Source organism: Palaemon carinicauda, chromosome 6 (assembly GCF_036898095.1).
Source record: "Palaemon carinicauda isolate YSFRI2023 chromosome 6, ASM3689809v2, whole genome shotgun sequence".
Taxonomy (NCBI): Eukaryota; Metazoa; Arthropoda; class Malacostraca; order Decapoda; family Palaemonidae; genus Palaemon; species Palaemon carinicauda.
In genome coordinates this window covers 168,323,615-168,336,766 of record NC_090730.1, presented here as the reverse complement: position 1 = coordinate 168,336,766, position 13,152 = coordinate 168,323,615, and the positions used below count along the sequence as shown (strand labels likewise).

General features: G+C 43.7%; 1 protein-coding gene across 2 annotated transcripts in view; it reads left to right on the top strand.

Annotated features, from left to right (window-relative positions):
- The window catches only part of LOC137642279 (translation initiation factor eIF2B subunit gamma-like), a 29,824-nt gene extending 16,949 nt beyond the window's left edge, over window positions 1–12,875 (top strand). For both annotated transcript variants that reach the window (XM_068374807.1, XM_068374808.1), the window contains exons 9-11: window positions 7,974–8,122; window positions 8,617–8,714; window positions 12,744–12,875. In XM_068374807.1, the coding sequence (XP_068230908.1) occupies window positions 7,974–8,122; window positions 8,617–8,714; window positions 12,744–12,790 (294 nt within the window). In that variant the 3' untranslated portion in view covers window positions 12,791–12,875. The remainder of the gene's footprint in view (window positions 1–7,973; window positions 8,123–8,616; window positions 8,715–12,743) is intronic.
- Window positions 12,876–13,152: the final 277 nt, after the last annotated feature.

Genomic DNA, 13,152 nt, shown 5'->3' with positions numbered 1-13,152 from the left:
CTACTTAGGTCTGGCGAGTAGGCCATCCATGACTTTGTTAAGGGCTCTGGTACCTAAGGTTACCTTACCCTCGGTGTCCCCCGGTGCGTTTCTCGTTTGGTGATGCTAGTGTTAAAGATCATGGGTGAGGTGACTGCAGTGGTGATTCCCCCTTGTGATCCACAAGCCCAAAAGGACTGTGAAAGCCCACTTATTAGTAACAGTGCCAGTGATAGCAAAGAAGTCTGTGGCATGAATTGGTGCCACTCTCAAGGTTGGATGTATTTTGCACTGTATAGCGCTATAGGGGTACAGTATATAGTTGAAAACAATTACATCTTGATGGCAAAAAGGATGCCTTTAATATTTGGTAATTATGATCTCAATATATGACTATTTCTATCCCTCCACATAATATGTATACAGTATGCATAGATGTAGCTACTTTTCTTGGTTTTCAAATTTTCAACTATAAATTTGATTTTGACCGTTTCTCTTTCTGTGGTAGAGGAGATGCTTTTGCTGACTTTCCCTTGGTGCATTTACATTTAAATCTTTTGATAATTTCCCTTTGCCATTTGTGCATGGTGCTCCAGCTTTGACTTTTCACAATATCATTTGAAAAATTTTAAGTTAATAAGCATTTGTACCAGCATTTTTATCTTGGCTGTATCACTGCATAGTCCATAAGGATGGAAAACAAAGGTAAAAGAAATGCAGTTCATTGAAGTTTGAGCCATGCCACGCTGACAGCCGTATAGTTTCCAATGGTGTGCACAACCTATAGGTCTACCTGCTGTATCATCAGCAATCATGGCCTGGTCCTAGCTTGGACACTGATCATGTGTAAATATGATTGATTTTTAGACAGTGCGACAAATGCAATGACTTGTTCCTTGCCTTTGTTGCTCATAGGTAACCTTTAAACCACAAACCTTTTATATAAGTCAGGGAATTTTGTGGGAATTTTTACAAAAATTAGAGGATTAGACTTTTTGTAGGCTTTGGGGTCTTACCTGTTAGAATCTGCTGCACATAGATGCCAGGGAGGAGAGAGCACAGCCAATATTTGTGAAGCTGTGAATGGAGCACATAAGAATTCTTTTATTATAATTTACTCTGTAGTTTTTTTTTTTTTCTTATGGGGAAATTATTTTTACCAATAAGATGGAAAGTAAAAGTGTTGGGTTTTAATGGAAAAAAGTAATTTTATTTTTGGAAGATTACAAATAATGCTTGTAGTTTCAGTGAAATATACATTAAAAGATTACAAAAAGTGCTTGCAATTTCAGTTAAATATACATTATAATTACAATCCTTTCTTTGCTATCATATCAAAGTACAGTACATGAATGATAAGAGATTACAAAATCTAAAGAGAGTTGGAGATTTATTTTCTTTTTTTTTTTAGCCAAAGTCAACATACTGTATGAAATAAATATTTTCAATATTAATCTTACCCGATGATCATGTGGCTGTCAACTCCGTTGCCCGACAGAAATCTACGGTCGGGATACGCCAGCGATCGCTATCCAGGTGGGGGTGTGCTCAACAGCGCCATCTGTGGTCAGGTACTCAAGTACTTCTTGTCAACAAGACCTCAATTTTTCCTCTGTCGTGCCGCCGGCAAGACCTACATGGATACGCTGTTGATTTTGGAGTCTTTTGTTCACGATTTGGTGATGTATTTGCTCTGAAGTTTAGCCTTCGCTGTTCAGGAAGCTTTATCCTTAGCTTAGCAAGCTTTTGGAATTAATTTGATTCATTGGTTAACGATCTTTGCTTAATTTTGGAATTCCCCCTTGACTACCTCTAAATTCAAGATGTCTGACCATTCCCAAGTTCCTAAATACAGGCAGTGTAGTGTTAGGACTTGTACTAGGCGTCTTCCGAAGGCCTCTATAGATCCTCACACCGTATGTTCCAATTGTAGGGGAAAATCCTGTCAATTGGAAGATCGATGTGGGGAATGTGCTGGGCTTTCGGAATTCGATTTTAATGAATTCCTCAGATATGCACGTAGGTTAGAGAAGGAGAGAGATAAGAGGAGTTCTTCTCGCTCTGTGGATTTTTCCTCTCCCCATGCCCCTCAACCTTTTCCTTCCCCTGTGGTGGTGACTCCCGAACCTGCTACGAGTGCTCAGCCTGGAATGGCTGATATGTTGCGTGCCATTCAGGCTCTCGGTGAGAAGGTGGAGTCGTTGGTTAGTGACCGCAATCAGCTCTTGGCAGATGTCAGAGAGCTGAAAGCGAAGAGTGCAGTGGGAAGTGTTAGTGCTAGTGATGTGCATAGTGTCAGTGTCAGTGTTGCGCATGAGGGTACATCTGTGCGTGCCAGTCGTCCTCCCAGTCCGGGACCTCTTGCAAGCTCCCAAGCCCAGGGGAGAAGAAATGTCGAAGGACCAAAGGGTTCGGCAGGCCTTGATCGGCGCACGGATGTATCCTCAGTGGTTGCGGACGTATCTGCTAAGGATCGTCCCATCCACTTACAGACGAATGAGCCCTTACATTCCTCGTCTGTGGAAGAGGTTTCCAGGAGGAAACGGTGGACCAAGGTCTCACGACCGCTCAAACGTAAGGTCCCTTCCGAGCTAGTCCAACGGCCCAGGTGTAGCCACTGGGTCAGTTCGGACTCGCCGCAGTCATCTGATGACTGCACACCTCCCAAGAGAGGTAGAGTGGTCCCTCAACAGGCCTCTGCTCCGTCTGTTGTTGCTCCAACCACAGTAGACCCTAAGTGGTCCATGCTGCAGACTATGCAGTCTCAGCTTGCGGCATTTATGCAGGAGTATCATGCCGAGAAGGTTAACACCTCTCCTGTTAACCTACAACCCGCAGAGGTTGTGCGCTCAGCAGATACTGCGGCTGCCTGCTCCCACACCCCACCTGTGAGAGCTCCTCCACCGATGCGCAGTCCTCACTGCCAGACGCATGTTCTTGCTGCACCATCTGCTAACATGCGTGAGCTGCCGCATCAGGAGTTGCCGGGTTCCAGCACTATGCGGCATTCTCCTCAGCCCATGCAGCATGCTCTGCAGACCTTACAGCATGCTCCGCATACCATGCAGCATGAGCCGCATACCTTACAGCATGCTCTGCATACCATACCGCATGCTCCTCAGCCCACCGCAGACCCTCCCACACACCAGCCCTCTGCTTTTGTTGTTGCCAGCTCGCAGACTGTCCAGCAGAGGCATGATGATGGATCCGCAGGTACGCATGCACCCGTTCTGCAGGATTCAGCCGTTCAGCTTGCTGCTCTGCCTTTGCCTCTCACAACTCAACTTTCGGATGATGATGTATCGGATGATGAAGCTGCTCATCTGGATGATCCTCACTCTGATGTTGAAGGACACAAGTCTTCGCCACCCTCCTTAGACATTCGCAAAGTCCTTGCTTTGTTCAGGGATTTGTATCCTGAACACTTTGTGTCTGCAACCCCTCGTTCTCCTCCCTCCGAGTTTGCTCTGGGCATGCAGTCTGCTGCGCCTGCCTTCACCAAGCTTGTTCTCGCCAGATCATCTAGGAGAGCTTTGAGGGTTATGGGGGACTGGTTGCATTCCAAGAAGCAACTGGGAAGGACCTCTTTTGTGTTTCCTCCTCCCAAGCTGGCTTCTAAGTCGAGCGTCTGGTATGCCACGGGAGAGGAACCTGGCTTGGGGGTTCCTGCCTCTGCCCAGGCCGACTTCTCAAGTCTGGTTGACTCTCCCTGCAGGTTGGCTATGAGACGTTCGAAGATCTGCTGGTCCTTTTCAGATCTTGATCATATGTTGAAGGGAGTCTTTCGTGCCTTCGAGATTTTCAACTTCCTCGATTGGTGTTTGGGAGCCTTAAGCAGGAAGACTTCCCCTTCAGATAAGGACTTGGCCATGCTGATCATGTCTAGCATGGACAAGGCAATTCGGGATGGGTCTGGTGAACTTGCGGCTTCATATGTATCAGGAGTCCTAAAGAAGAGAGAACATCTGTGCTCCTTCTTATCTGCTGGTATCACTCCTTGCCAGAAGTCAGAGTTGCTGTTTGCTCCTCTCTCCAAGTGTCTGTTTCCGGAGGAGTTGATTAAGGGGATGGCTGCCTCTCTTATCCAGAAGGATACTCATGACCTCATGGCTTCTTCTGCACGTAAGGCTAAAACCTTACCTTCCGTGCCTAGACCCTTCCGCCCTACAGCAGTTGATACACCTGCTTCTAGGTTCATCCCGCCCTTTCGTGGCAGAACCTCCAGCAGAGGAGGTACCCGTGCAGACAGTCACCGTGGCAAGTCCAAGAAGGGTTCCAAGTCCGCAAAAGGCAAGTTTTGACTGCCTTTCTCTCCAGACAGCAGTAGGAGCCAGACTCAAGACCTTCTGGCAAGCTTGGGAGAGCAGAGGTGCAGACGCTCAGTCTGTGAAGTGGCTAAGGGAGGGATACAGAATTCCGTTCTGCCTCAATCCCCCTCTAGCTACATCTCCCATCAACCTCTCTCCCAACTACAAGGAGAAGGACAAGAGGCTAGCGTTGCAACAAGAGGTGTCGCTCTTGCTACAGAAGGAAGCAGTGGTCATAGTCCGGGATCATCAATCCCCGGGCTTTTACAACCGTCTCTTCCTGGTAGCCAAGAAGACAGGAGGTTGGAGACCGGTGCTGGACGTCAGTGCTCTCAATGCTTATGTCACCAAGCAGACGTTCACGATGGAGACGACGAAGTCGGTCCTAGCAGCGGTCAGGCAGGAGGACTGGATGGTCTCGTTAGACCTGAAAGACGCATACTTTCACGTCCCCATCCATCCAGACTCCCAACCTTTCCTAAGATTCGTCTTTGGAAAGGTTGTGTACCAGTTCCAAGCCCTGTGCTTTGGCCTAAGCACGGCACCTCTTGTGTTTACGAGACTGATGAGGAATATTGCGAAATTCCTTCACTTGGCAGACATCAGAGCCTCCCTCTATTTAGACGACTGGCTGTTAAGAGCTCCCACAAGTCGTCGCTGTCTGGAGAATCTCAGATGGACTATGGATCTGACCAAAGAACTGGGCCTCCTGGTCAATTTAGAGAAGTCCCAGCTCGTCCCATCCCAGACCATTGTTTACCTGGGTATGGAGATTCAGAGTCGAGCTTTTTGGGCTTTTCCGTCGGCCCCAAGGATCAACCAAGCCCTAGAGTGCATCCAGAGCATGCTGAGAAGGAACCGATGCTCAGTCAGGCAGTGGATGAGTCTAACAGGGACACTTTCATCGCTGGCCCTGTTCATCGAGTTAGGGAGACTCCACCTCCGCCCCCTTCAGTATCATCTAGCTGCTCACTGGATAAAGGACATGACGCTAGAGACGGTCTCAGTTCCTGTTTCCGAAGAGATGAGGTCTACTCTAACGTGGTGGAAGAACAGCATTCTTCTCAAGGAAGGTCTATCTTTAGCTGTTCAGACCCCCGACCACCGTCTCTTCTCGGACGCATCAGACTCGGGCTGGGGTGCGACATTGGACGGACAGGAATGCTCGGGAACATGGAATCAGGAGCAAAGGACACTTCACATCAATTGCAAGGAGTTGTTGGCGGTTCATCTGGCCTTGATAAACTTCAAGTCCCTCCAGCTAAACAAGGTGGTGGAGGTGAACTCCGACAACACCACAGCCTTGGCTTACATCTCCAAGCAGGGGGGGACTCATTCGAGGAAGTTGTTCGAGATCGCAAGGGACCTCCTCATTTGGTCAAAAGATCGAAAGCTCACGCTGGTTACGAGGTTCATTCAGGGCGATATGAATGTCATGGCAGATCGCCTCAGCCGGAACGGTCAGGTCATCCCCACAGAGTGGACCCTTCACAAGAATGTTTGCAGCAGACTTTGGGCCCTGTGGGGTCAGCCAACCATAGATCTGTTCGCTACCTCGATGACCAAGAGGCTCCCATTGTATTGCTCTCCGATTCCAGACCCAGCAGCAGTTCACGTGGATGCCTTTCTGCTGGATTGGTCCCATCTCGACCTGTATGCATTCCCGCCGTTCAAGATTGTCAACAGGGTACTTCAGAAGTTCGCCTCTCACAAAGGGACACGGCTGACGTTGGTTGCTCCCCTCTGGCCCGCGAGAGAATGGTTCACAGAGGTACTGCAATGGCTGGTCGACGTTCCCAGGACTCTTCCTCTAAGAGTGGACCTTCTGCGTCAACCTCACGTAAAGAAGGTACACCCAAGCCTCCACGCTCTTCGTCTGACTGCCTTCAGACTATCGAAAGACTCTCAAGAGCTAGAGGCTTTTCGAAGGAGGCAGCCAGAGCGATTGCCAGAGCAAGGAGGACATCCACTCTCAGAGTCTATCAGTCTAAATGGGAAGTCTTCCGAAACTGGTGCAAGGCCAATGCAGTTTCCTCAACCAGTACCACTGTAACCCAGATTGCTGACTTCCTGTTACATCTAAGGAACGTTAGATCCCTATCAGCTCCTACGATCAAGGGTTACAGAAGTATGTTGGCAGCGGTTTTCCGCCACAGAGGCTTGGATCTTTCCACCAACAAAGATCTACAGGACCTCCTTAGGTCTTTTGAGACCTCAAAGGAACGTCGGTTGTCCACTTCAGGCTGGAATCTAGACGTGGTCCTAAGGTTCCTTATGTCATCCAGATTTGAACCGCTCCAATCAGCCTCTTTTAAGGACCTCACATTAAAAACTCTTTTCCTCGTATGCCTAGCAACAGCTAAAAGAGTAAGTGAGATCCACGCCTTCAGCAGGAACATAGGTTTCACATCGGAAACGGCTACATGTTCCTTGCAGCTCGGTTTTTTGGCTAAAAACGAGCTTCCTTCACGTCCTTGGCCTAAATCGTTCGAGATCCCTAGCCTGTCCAACTTGGTGGGGAACGAACTGGAGAGAGTACTTTGCCCAGTCAGAGCTCTTAGGTACTATCTAAGAAGGTCAAAACCTTTACGAGGACAATCAGAAGCCTTATGGTGTGCTGTCAAGAAGCCTTCGCTACCAATGTCTAAGAACGCAGTTTCTTACTACATCAGGCTTCTGATTAGAGAAGCTCATTCTCATCTGAAGGAAGAAGACCTTGCTTTGCTGAAGGTAAGGACACATGAAGTGAGAGCTGTGGCTACTTCAGTGGCCTTCAAACAGAACCGTTCTCTGCAGAGTGTTATGGATGCAACCTATTGGAGAAGCAAGTCAGTGTTCGCATCATTCTATCTCAAAGATGTCCAGTCTCTTTACGAGAACTGCTACACCCTGGGACCATTCGTAGCAGCGAGTGCAGTAGTAGGTGAGGGCTCAGCCACTACATTCCCATAATCCCATAACCTTTTTAACCTTTCTCTTGAATACTTTTTATTGTTGTTTTGGGTTGTACGGTCGGCTAAGAAGCCTTCCGCATCCTGGTTGATTTGGCGGGTGGTCAATTCTTTCTTGAGAAGCGCCTAGGTTAGAGGTTGTGATGAGGTCCTTTAGTATGGGTTGCAGCCCTTTATACTTCAGCACCTAAGAGTCGTTCAGCATCCTAAGAGGACCGCTACGCTCAGTAAGGAAGACGTACTTAATAAAGGCAGAGTAATGGTTCAAGTCGACTTCCTTACCAGGTACTTATTTATTTTATATTTGTTATTTTGAATAACTAATAAAATGAAATACGGGATACTTAGCTTCTTTGTTAACATGTATGCTGGTCTCCACCCACCACCCTGGGTGTGAATCAGCTACATGATCATCGGGTAAGATTAATATTGAAAAATGTTATTTTCATTAGTAAAATAAATTTTTGAATATACTTACCCGATGATCATGATTTAAAGGACCCGCCCTTCCTTCCCATAGAGAACCAGTAGACCGAGGAGAAAATTGAGGTCTTGTTGACAAGAAGTACTTGAGTACCTGACCACAGATGGCGCTGTTGAGCACACCCCCACCTGGATAGCGATCGCTGGCGTATCCCGACCGTAGATTTCTGTCGGGCAACGGAGTTGACAGCCACATGATCATCGGGTAAGTATATTCAAAAATTTATTTTACTAATGAAAATAACATTTCCAGGTTACACCTGATACTCTAATTGGAGCTGGATCTGTCATATGTGAAAAGACAAATGTCACCAGCACTGTGGTAGGAAATCATTGCAGAATCAACTCCTTTGTCCGTTTGACCAATTGCGTTCTTAATGATTATGTCACCATTGCCCAGGGGTAAGTATAACTGAAATTATGGCATTCATTCTCGCTTCTTTATTAACTATAATTGAAGCGTTCATAATACTAAGGATCTCCGGAGCTCAAGGTACTATTTGTTTATTGCTTCAGTGTCTTATAAAAGCATTCCTCTTTTCACATTATAAAGGGTGCATGGATATACATAGACCAAAACTTTTTAAAGTTCATTCATATATCGCCGAGATACTGTATAAGTTTGCAATTTTCAAACTGGGTTTTCTTGAAATTTTTATTTTTCCTACTAGATCCTTGGAGACCCTTAGTATTGTGAAAGACTCAGTTGTCTTTCTTTTATTTATTTTTATCAGTGTTGTATTGTTAATTACTTTCTTCTGTGGTTTTGTTATAATGATTAAAATTTTTTTTTAAAAACAACGTTCAATAGTTTACTTCAATCGAGCATTTTTTTGTTAAAAAGTGAAGCAAATTTTCAGATATACCGTAGTAATATGAAGAATATTTTCTTATAGGTGTGTACTTGAAAACTGTCTCATTACAACAAACATTGAGAGGAAGTGTACCATCAAAAACTGCATTGTTACTGACCCAGAGCGAGTTGAAGAAAATAGTAAGTTATATATTAGAATATTTTACCTTAAAATTATTGATGTTCTTCATCTAAATTAATACAGTTAGTTAAGATAATTTTATTTAAAGTTATTGAAGGAAAAGCATGAAATAGAATATTTTCATATTTTATGACTTGATTTTTCCTCGCTGTCATGTATCTAATCAAACAATTTGTTTTTCGTATTCCTGTTTTTGTCTTTACATTACCTTTGCCTTCTTATGTTTTTGTCTTTACATTACCTTTGCCTTCTTATGTTTTTGTCTTTACATTACCTTTGCCTTCTTATGTTTTTGTCTTCACATTACCTTTGCCTTCTTATGTTTTTGTCTTCACATTACCTTTGCCTTCTTATGTTTTTGTCTTTACATTACCTTTGCCTTCTTATGTTTTTGTCTTTACATTACCTTTGCCTTCTTATGTTTTTGTCTTTACAATACCTTTGCCTTCTTATGTTTTTGACTTTACATTGCCTTTGCCTTCTTATGTTTTTGTCTTTACATTACCTTTGCCTTCTTATGTTTTTGTCTTTACATTACCTTTGCCTTCTTATGTTTTTGTCTTTACATTACCTTTGCCTTCTTATGTTTTTGTCTTTACATTACCTTTGCCTTCTTATGTTCTTGTTTTTGTCTTTACATTACCTTTGCCTTCTTATTTTTTTGTCTTTACATTACCTTTGCCTTCTTATTTACCTACAAGTTCAGGATTTGTTCTAAGGTATTCTTTTTATTACTGTGATATACCATTATCTCAACATGCTATTGAAAAATATTGTTGGTAATATTTCTTATGAAAACTTTAACTATTATTTAGTCGGTTGCCTGATGCACCCTCTCCAATGCAGTCTATCAAAGGCATCCTCTCCCACCAAACCTCTTTTCTCCCTATTATCCTTCGTCTCATCTTGCCGTCTAATTCCCTGTATCCCTCTTCGTATTCCCCCTTAACTCCCAAGCTCTCCTCACTCACTCCCACCATCCAGCCTCAACATGTGCCCATACCATCTCAGTTGTGACACTCTTTATCACCTTTATAATTTTTACCACACCTGCCATTATTATTTACATCATCTGTTGTGTTAAACAGTATTGTCTTATCCTACTTTTGATATATAATAATGTCCTAACCTTGTATACCACAAATGATTTTTCATATCCTATCTCTCCTTTTGGAGTACTTTAGTCCCCTCATGACTCCCAGAATTTTTATTCCCTCTTATACCTTATCTCCTTTAGTCTTACCCCATTGCCAGATGTAAGTTCAATATTTTAAAGTCTCCCATATCATTCTATTAAGAGACTTGGAGCCATTCTCTCTCTCTTTCCTTAATCCACAAATGTTCAACTAAGTTTTTCTGTTATTGTGACTTCTTGACCAGGAACTTGTAAATTTTACCAGCCATTGTTTAAAATCCTGGAATGATTTTGGGATGTGGGGTACAAACCTCATCAAGAATTTCTGCTAAAGAAAATGGTTTATTATACAACTAAAGAGTTATTTAATAATAAATGGGGTACAACAATCATATATGTACTGGGTGGTACAAAAAGAATTCAGACCCTTTCCATTAGCTGGAAAATGTTAAATTAATGGGTAGAAATTAAAATCTTATAACATCGGAATTTCCAGAATAACTTAGACAAATTTCCACTTCTTGCATATGATTCTAACTGTCAGAATCTGTTATACAAATTAGGCCCATCTCTGGGTCACTGTGGTCAATTTTTATTTAGTTACTTAAATCTGGGTAATGACTGGAATATGGACCAAATCCCACACTATAAAAAGAAATGCTACTAAACTAAGTGACAGTGTTATGAACTTCATTGTGTACATGTAAATAGTTAAGAATAAATTTGGTATAAAATATCAAATGGTATAGTTATATATTGGTGTGGCACAATCTCCAGAGCAGCCTGCCAGAACCTCTACAAAGGTACTGAACCATGGACTGGTACCAACCGGAGCAGAGAACCACTAGCCATTGTTCCTTTGTGGATGTCCTTGCAGTTATAAAGCGTAATGAACTGGGTGAGGCAGCCTTGGTGGCACCTTTTTATGTTCGTCTCGGTCATTGATTGGCATTTGGGGGCCTCTGAAGGTCGAGGACCTCTCTTGAGCTGCCATGGTTGAGTCTTGCTAATTGCTCCTGGTGATCAATCAGATCTGTGGATCTTGGTTCTCTCTTGCTTCTGGTTAGCCAAACAGGATCCAGGTACACACACTCTCGGCAGTGAAGGTACTTTGTGACAGAGTCTGCTGCATCATCAACTTCTCAGGAGACCCGTCAGTGTGCGCACTGTTGAGAAGACTCCTTGAAGAGACTAAGAGTCATAAGGTGTATCCTACTTGGCCACTGGTGGCCATGAATTTTCTGCTCTGGCCACCCTCCAAGTTGTCTCTCGGCTTGAAAATGGTCAGGCATTAGGCATACTTTGCCAGGAAAATGGGTTTTGTCCCTTGAATCTTTTGCTGTCTGGTGGGAAGGCAGTGACTTGCTTGACATACCAGTCAGTACTCCATTGGGCTAACTGCGTTTCGAGGAAGAGGGACACTTTGGTTTCCCGACTCAAAACAAGTCTGTCTAGGGATAGCCACATCTCTCCTTCCTTGGAGTCTCATGCAAGCGAGTATGGAAAGGAGTACTCCCTGATCTATTGCTTAGTCTCTATCAAGGGCTCTGGCTCTTCAAAGAGGTCTGTGGCCAAACCTTCGGATGCGGCAATGCCTATGGGATCATGGATAAGAAGGCTCTGCAACCTCTAATCCCTAATCAGGGCCGTGTACAACCTCTTCCTCCTGAAGGTATTCTGTGCATGCACAACCCTTTTGAGGCCCCCAACCAGGTCAGGAAGGGGAAAGAGAGAGAGAAAATAGAAGGGAAGCTGATGTCTGCATTCCCTCTCACCCGATGCCGAGTAGGAGGATGGGCATGGGCATCATGTCTTTGAGCAAGCTGACAGAGCACAAGCCGAATCTTGGTTAGTTAGTGTGGTTCGGGATGGGTACTTGCTACATTTATGGATCAGTGGCTTCCTTCCCCCTATTTCTCAGACCGATAGTGTTCTTGAACACAGCTCCATGTTGCCAGTGTTTCTTAGTCTTCTTGCTTTATGAAGAAGCTCAGTCCATCTGGTGATTTTGAAGGATCTCAGGTCAGTCTGTAGGGGTCCCTCATTTCATTCTAATCCAGTGATACAGGAGGCATGGGCTAATCTTCCTGGTGATTGGAAGGGGCCATCCAACTCTCAACCTCTAGACATGTTGGAGGAGGGCTGGGGGTTACATCTGGCCTACCTGTAGGCCACCCGAGGTGTGGTCAGTGAACTTCTGTACCAAGGTCCTTGAAATGCAAGCTGTGTTCTGACTGCAAACATTCCAAGAACATTTAACACAGGCTATCGGTAGTGTTGGACAACACCGTCATAGTAGTCTATATCAACAAGCAAGGAGGCGCAGTCCCATTCCTTACCCCCTTTCTGTAAGTTGACAAGGCAGACTGGTTGTATGGAGACTTCTTACCCACCATGAAGAGTCTCTCCAAGGTTTGTATACATGTAGGAACAAATGAATTTTAGAAGTAATTTGTATTTTTTCTTGTAATACAAACCATTGTCCTTTAACATTAACTTCCATCAAAAGTTAAGTTATTGAATGGCGGGTGAGCAGTACCAATTGCTCGCGCACACCACTTGTTAACTAAATTTAACAATTTCATTGGCCGTTCCAGCTTCACTAAATACATCCCTATTACAAAGGACTGATTAGTATAGCTAGAAAAAATGCAAATTTCTTTTTGATTTTATATTGAAGGAGTTTATGTGCAAGTGGAGGAAAACCCTTCAGTTGTAACAAGTAAGTGTTAAGAGTTTGAAGGGTTAAAAGTGAGTGCAGCTTTGGGTAAGAGGATTTTGCAAAGACCTCTTGAGTAATACCTATAGTAAACTCGCTCCCTAACAGGGAAAAATATTCAAGTCAAGGGTCGATACATTGTGTTATTAATATGTATTTTTCTTATCTTTTCAGTGTCGTATGCTAATGAAATTTTGGAGGCATCTCAAGATTTTGCTTAACTTCGAGTGGTGACAGGCTTTTATTGGAAAGGAATGTAATTTTTCTTTAACTGTAATACAGTTAATAAAATGATGGTTAACAATCCATCCTGTGAACTAACTTACCTGCATTTATGTTCTTAATGATAATAATTATGGCCCATCCTTATTAGTATTACTCAAGTAAATTGTAGAATCTGTAGTTATTAGATAAAATTTTCATTATCTGTTTTGAATTGCAAACATACAGGATTTTATACTACTTAACATCAATTACAAACTCATCAGTTTGCATAGCTCAAATATTTATTCTCTAGTATATCAATCTTTGTGTGATAGAAGAAAACAAGTCTCATTATACATGAGGACTGTGTGGATCATCA